Here is a 6,304-nt window from a genome sequence, read left to right as displayed (position 1 = left end):
GTAGGCTCCACAGGGCATCAACCGCACAAGCATGAGTTGTACGTCACAGATACAAAAATGGGGGGAAACGATTATACTTCTTTAGTGGAAGCAGCGTTTTGGCTCTTAGGTGCATCTGCACCCCGAGGGCGAACAGTAAAATTGTTGAAAATAGTAAATCAATTAAAATTTCTGATTTTTTTGTGATGCGAGATGCGCATGTGCGTGCCAAATTTCGTGGAGTTTGGACATTTTAGTAGTTGTCAGCAAAAAAGATAAATTTCAGGCATGTGAGAAACTTTTGAAAACAACATTATTTGGAGCTTATTTTGTCTTTTTTTGCCATGAGCTCCTCGAATTTCATTTAGCCATAAATTTTACAGGCACCTGGCACACTCGGTCATCTTGCATAAAAAAAGAAATCAGATTTTATGCTATTTTTTAATTCGCTGTTCACCTAGTGCAGATGAGCCCGAGCATCAACTTGAGTATCCGTTCCTCGGTTTTCTTTTTTACTCCGCATATTAGTTTTTCTTAGGTGGAAATATTTGAAATTTGACCAAGTTTATAAGAGAAAGTGTTAACATTCGTAGTATCAAACCAGTGTCATTAGATCCATCATGGAGTATAATTTCATAATGTATTTATTTTAGAGTATAGTTGCTAATATTTCTTGATAATTTTTTTGCTTAAGACTAACCCAATAAGCATAGTAAAAAGAAACATAGGGAGTGATAGCTAATAATTTGCGTCTTTTTGTACATATTCATAGCAATAAATTTGTTGAAAATGCCAAACAGAGATCGAGCTCCATGGATGCCTTATTTGGAAACTTCAAAAATTCAAACTTTTAACTTCTAAAAAATCATGAAAACAAATACACATATACCTAGATACATAATGTACACGTGTGCAAATTTTCAGGTCGAAATACATTAAAATGGGACATACAAAAACACAAATCCGGGGCTTTTTAGCATCTGTACTCCTCAAAGTCAATGATTTTTTATGCAGCTCGCAATTCGAGGTATTTCATCCCTGATTTTTTTCACACATACACATTATATCCTTGCAAAGATGTGCGTTTTTTTAAGAATTTTTGGAAACCGAAAAGTTTGAATTTTATTTTTTTCAAAATAAAGGCCTCCATGAAGCTCAATTTCCAAAATACCGTACTCTAAATTTGTTAAGAATTGAATTAGAATATGAGAATAACGTCCCACAACATTCTTGTCATACATGAATTGTAGCATACCTAATCGTAAATGTAGGTTGATTGCTGCCTTTAGGGGAATGATTTGTTGCTGGAAAAAAATGATGTCAATGGCTTGCATATGATTGATGATATGAAGGGTTTGCAGGCAGTGGCGAAGCTAGGGGGACCAGCAGGGGCCTGGCCCCCCCTATGGCATTGTACAATACGAATGATTTTGTACTTATGGCTAGTTTAGACATGATGTTTAGACAAAATTAGCTTTCTTGGTCCCCTCTAAATGAGAATCATCATGCTCGGCCTCGTTTAAGCTCCAATCATGCCTCCGCCCCTGTTTGCAGGTGAGGGGAAACGGACTATGAATTGATTGCATGTACATAATGATGTGGAGGGCTAGATGACACATGTGGTGACATGGAATATGTGAACCTTGAAAGAAATAAAAAATATAGATATAGATATAACCAAAATGTGAAAAGGAAGAGAAAGGAGCACACAGTAGTGCCTTCTTTCTAAAGAAAAGACACTCATGGGGCATCTTAGATCTGATAAATATCAAAAAATCCAATAGCCAATGTCATAGATAGACAGCTAGACACAGAACTAGTAAAAAAATAAAAGGATATTGATTGTAGCCGCCAAGTTTTGTCCAAGTTTTGATCTCTAGCGGTCGGCTACAATCAACGGCGGCTAGAGTGGAAGTTGGGGTACATAACTCGTCGTAGTAGCGCATATTGATATTATAAATAGGCAGAAGTTATGGTGCCAACGAAATGTAAAACATAAAACAATTTAGAATAGCCTCGAGTTCTTAAACCATTTGAGATTGTGACCATCAGAGTATGGCAATTGTTTATGGACCCCAATAACTAGCAAACATTTGCCGTGGGACATGAAATTGTGAATGTTTTGTATGGCAAATTCTTCAAAAGCACGTGACAATTTCTTCACAAATTCAACAGAGGATTTTGCGCGAAAATTCCTGTGTTCGCTTGTAAGAATTGTCAATGCTTCCAACATATAAATTGACATGAAAAATGTTTGTTATAACTTGCACCTCCGACAAAACGTTCGCTGAATAACATTATTTATTCAGAGACGTATGTGCGGGTATGTAGGGACAAGTGAACCCAACCAACCAGACTGGAGCCTTGGAGCTGGATCCGATCGCTGAGGCCCCCGGCGCGGCAGCGCCTCACGGCCGGGAGGAAGCGTTGGCCGCCAGCGCCGCGCGGAGCACCTCTCCGAACTCAACGAGCCTGGCGGCGTCGGGCACGAGGTCCCCGACGGCTTCGTGCGCGCAGAACCGCACCGCCCAGGCCGCCAGCCGCGGCGTTCTGACCTCGTCGAGGACGGGAAGCCCAGCGATCCTCTCTGCGGCTCCGAACCACCCGATGTAGGAGCCAACGACGATGTCCAGGAAGCCGACGTCATCCCCACCGAAGTAGGGCTTCCCGCAGCTGCACTCCACGAAGGCCTCCTCCAGCTGCCGGAGCGCGGCGGACACCTGCTCCGCGGCATGAGCCTTGTCGCCGCCGACCATACCTCTCAATGTCCGAAGTGGTGAATGGAGCTGCAACCTCCCGGGACCGATAGCCATGATCAGTTACCAGAACAGTAAAATAACTTGCGTTCCAGATCCAGTGGTCACGATCGAATGGCTGGCTCACCTTGGAGTCGGCATACTCTGCCCAGAACCGGTGGACGGCGCAGTGGTAGGGGTCGGCCGGAAGGATGGGCTTCCCGGCGGCGGAGAAAGCTTCGTCGACGTACTGCAGGATTACCAGGGACTCGCAGACGGGGCGACCGCCGTGGAGGAGCACGGGCATCTTCTTGTACACGGGGTTGGACCTGAGCAGCAGCTCGCTCTTCCTGCCCACCGCTTCCTGGAGGAACTCGTACTCCACGCCCTTGAGCCTGAGCGCGATGCACACTCGCGACACGAACGGGCTCGCCCACCCGCCCACGACCACCACCGGCTCCGACATCGCCGCCGCCGCCGCCGCCGGCTCTTCTAACACACAAGCTCACAACTAACTCACTTTTATAACCCAGCTTAGTGGAACCACCGTAAACCAACGGTAATTTTGATTTGTCTTCTGGAGCAGGAAGATTCGAAACAACGCCGTCGACGGCGTCAGAGACCGATCGACGCCATCGGAGCGCGGCCGGAGTTGTCGGATCCATCCATCTTGGGGTAAAGGGCGCGGTTGGTGCGGTGCGTGATCGAATTAAGAACAACCAAATTGGACCAACAGTGGTTGTTGGGCGTTGTGATGGCGCACGTGGCTTGACATGTCCATTAGTGTTCCAGAGTAGAGAAGCCAGTGTGGGGGTGGTGGTCAGGGACGAGGAGGGGGAAGTTATTGTCTCGTCCTGGGATTTCATTGATGCTTGTCAAAGCGTGGAGGAAGCGGAGCTTAGGACTTGCATTGCCGGTCTATACATAGGTATTTCTCTTCATAATTCTATAATTTTAGAGACTGATTGCGCTTTTGTGGTTGCGTCTCTTGTATCAGGGGTCTATGACAGATCTGCTATGCGTGACTTGAAGATGAAAGCGTTGAGCATCTCAAAGTTGATCAACAATTTTCAATTGTCAAAGATTAATCGTTTGGTCAATATGGTGGCACATTTAATCGCTAAGTATAGCTTTGACAATATATTAGATGATATTTTTGTTAATGATGTACCGTCGTGTGTGGTGAATATTGTATCGATTGAGTGTGCTGGAGTGGTTGGTTAATTAATATAAGGTGGTGTTTTAAAAAAGAGTGGAGTACTTTTTAACACGATAACATTTTTTTAAACGTCTGGTCTATTCATCAACTGTGAAGGTAGTAAAAAAATACATCCAGGTTCGTAGACCATCTAGCGACGACTATAAAAACTGAAGCGAGCTGAAGGTACGCCGTCGTCATCGCTCCTTCCTCGTCGAATCCGGGCAAAACTTGGTGTGGTAGACCGTCAGGATACATCTTGGTATTGAGCGACTTCGTAGTCAATGTAAACGCCGCCCGAAATGTATGAAATAAATCCAAAAAAAATGAACTTTGATGGTTTCATTTCACTGCAATAAATCTAACCAACTATGCTTGGTTCGTAGAACTGCAAAACAAATTAGAGAAGAATATTAGATTGAGAAGGGTTACAGTATTGCACATCTGAAGGTGGTGTTGAAAAAAACTCCCTTTCAACTCGTATCCCTTCCCGAGGCGACACGGGGAACCCTAACTCCCGCAGCCGCCAGCCCTCCTTGATGATGATATAGACCTAGGGTAGGGTAATAGGCCTGACCGAAACACCCTATCCAAGGTCACTACCCTAGAAGCAAAGGCACCAAAGAGACAACAAGGAGTACCAATTGAAGGCGTCGAGTGCAATCCACTCGACCAGTCATATCAATCGGGTACCCCTCCCTCCTGATGTCACTCGACCATACAAGAAACCACTCGACCTACTGAACACCAAGAGTCACTCAGGACAGCAACGGTCAGGCGTTCACTTTGTAGTCTTTAAGAGCATTAATAGCACTTTATAGCTGGTGTTATCAGTAACGCCCTCTCTTTATGTACATTGAACCCCTGTAACGGAGGTGGGCTAGGTCCTGGCGCACTCTATATAATCCACCCCTCCTCTGGGACAAGGGTTCGCACCCCCTGTAACACATACACCCATATTTCAGTCGACTGCCTCAGGACACCGAGACGTAGGGCTTTTACCTCCTCCGAGAGGGGCCTAAACTCGTAAACACTTGCGTACAATCTCACGTAGCTAGGACCTTTCCTCCTCATACGTACCCCCTATACTTACTGCTAGACTTAGTACCACGACAGTTGGCGCCCACCGTGGGGCAAAGCGTCTTAGCGACTTCCGGCGAGGTTGCTTTTTCTTCGATCTTCATCAACATGGTTTTCGGCGGCGGTTTGATCATGGGCGGCGAGTTCCGACTCGGCGCAATCACTTTCGTCGCCGACGATTCCGCATGGCCCCAGGAAGCCCCCCTCGACGTCGAGGCCCTCCCGATCCGTGGTTCGTCGCACTTCCGCGCGAGTGCGTGCGGCGTCCTCCTTCGGCAGCCGTCGACTCCGTATCAGTCAGTCCTCGCGTCATCGTCTCACTCTGTTGGACGGTGCCGCAAGTGGTCTGGTCGTTCGCGGCTCCAGCAGTGGGTGAAGCACGCGGTGGCTCGTCAGGCGTCCCCCCCCCCAAGTCGTGGCGATCGAGCCCGACATATTTCACTACAGGTCAGTCGGCCTGTCGACTAATTTCGCAGACACCTTTTCCGAGAGAGGGAGTTGTGACCTTGCGGCGGAAGTCCTCACGGTCGACTCCCATCGCGGCCCACCTGGTTTTTGTCGCAGCAGCGGTGACGGCCTGTCATTCGGCCATGAGGAGTATCAGCCCCAACCTCTCAGCTCGCAGCAAAGGGAGGAGCTGCACCGCCGCAACGTGGAGGCTCTCCAGACCCCCATCATAGGGGAAACCGCCAAGGCTCGGGCCTTGGAGGCAGTGCGCCTAGCCACGCTGTCTGAGCGCACTCGTTTGGATAATCTCCAACATTCTCTTGACGAGTGTGCCCGTCGACTGATCCCCGGGTCCAATCGGCGTTCACGACAATTGTTTCTACCAGAGACTCAGGTATTCCGCACACCGATTCAGAATCTAGCAGCTGCTGCACGTATCGCAGAGTCCATTCAGCCGTCTCGTTCAGAGGCAGGAAGGGGTTTGGAACAGATCAGGGCGTTGCTTTGAGCAGCAGTAGACCAGAACTCCATCGTGTCCCAGTCACGGAACAGAATTCACAGTCGATCAGTAAGGGCAGACACCGTTCAGTCGGCACACAGTCCTAGGTCACCTTTGCGGCGAGGAGATCGTGATCACCGCCAAGATCGGCACCTGGGAAGAGCTCATGGAGAGTATGATCGTGAGTACGCCCGCGATAACCACCATCGAGCGCCTTCGCCCTTTTCGAGGGACGAGTCATACGCGCCCCGACGGTATGATGACAGGCGTCCGTATGGAAATTACCGCGGAGTTCCAGTCGACCCAGAGAGGTCGGCTTCGACACAAGGTCCGTCCTTGTGCAGGGTTTGGTCGACCGGAACAGAA

At 48.1% G+C, this 6,304-nt stretch overlaps 1 protein-coding gene across 1 annotated transcript; it reads right to left on the bottom strand.

The window, feature by feature from the left end:
- Positions 1–1,837: 1,837 nt before the first annotated feature.
- On the bottom strand, positions 1,838–3,543 carry LOC123116109 (glutathione S-transferase U18). The gene is made up of 2 exons (XM_044537115.1): positions 2,863–3,543; positions 1,838–2,765 (listed from the first exon to the last, which is right to left on the bottom strand). Exons 1-2 carry the CDS (start codon positions 3,178–3,180, stop codon positions 2,388–2,390), a joined length of 696 nt encoding a protein of 231 aa, XP_044393050.1. The 5' UTR covers positions 3,181–3,543; the 3' UTR covers positions 1,838–2,387.
- Between the last annotated feature and the right edge of the window lie 2,761 nt (positions 3,544–6,304).

This window comes from Triticum aestivum, chromosome 5B (assembly GCF_018294505.1).
Source record: "Triticum aestivum cultivar Chinese Spring chromosome 5B, IWGSC CS RefSeq v2.1, whole genome shotgun sequence".
NCBI classification, from domain to species: domain Eukaryota; kingdom Viridiplantae; phylum Streptophyta; class Magnoliopsida; order Poales; family Poaceae; genus Triticum; species Triticum aestivum.
This window is presented reverse-complemented; position numbering and strand designations above follow the sequence as displayed.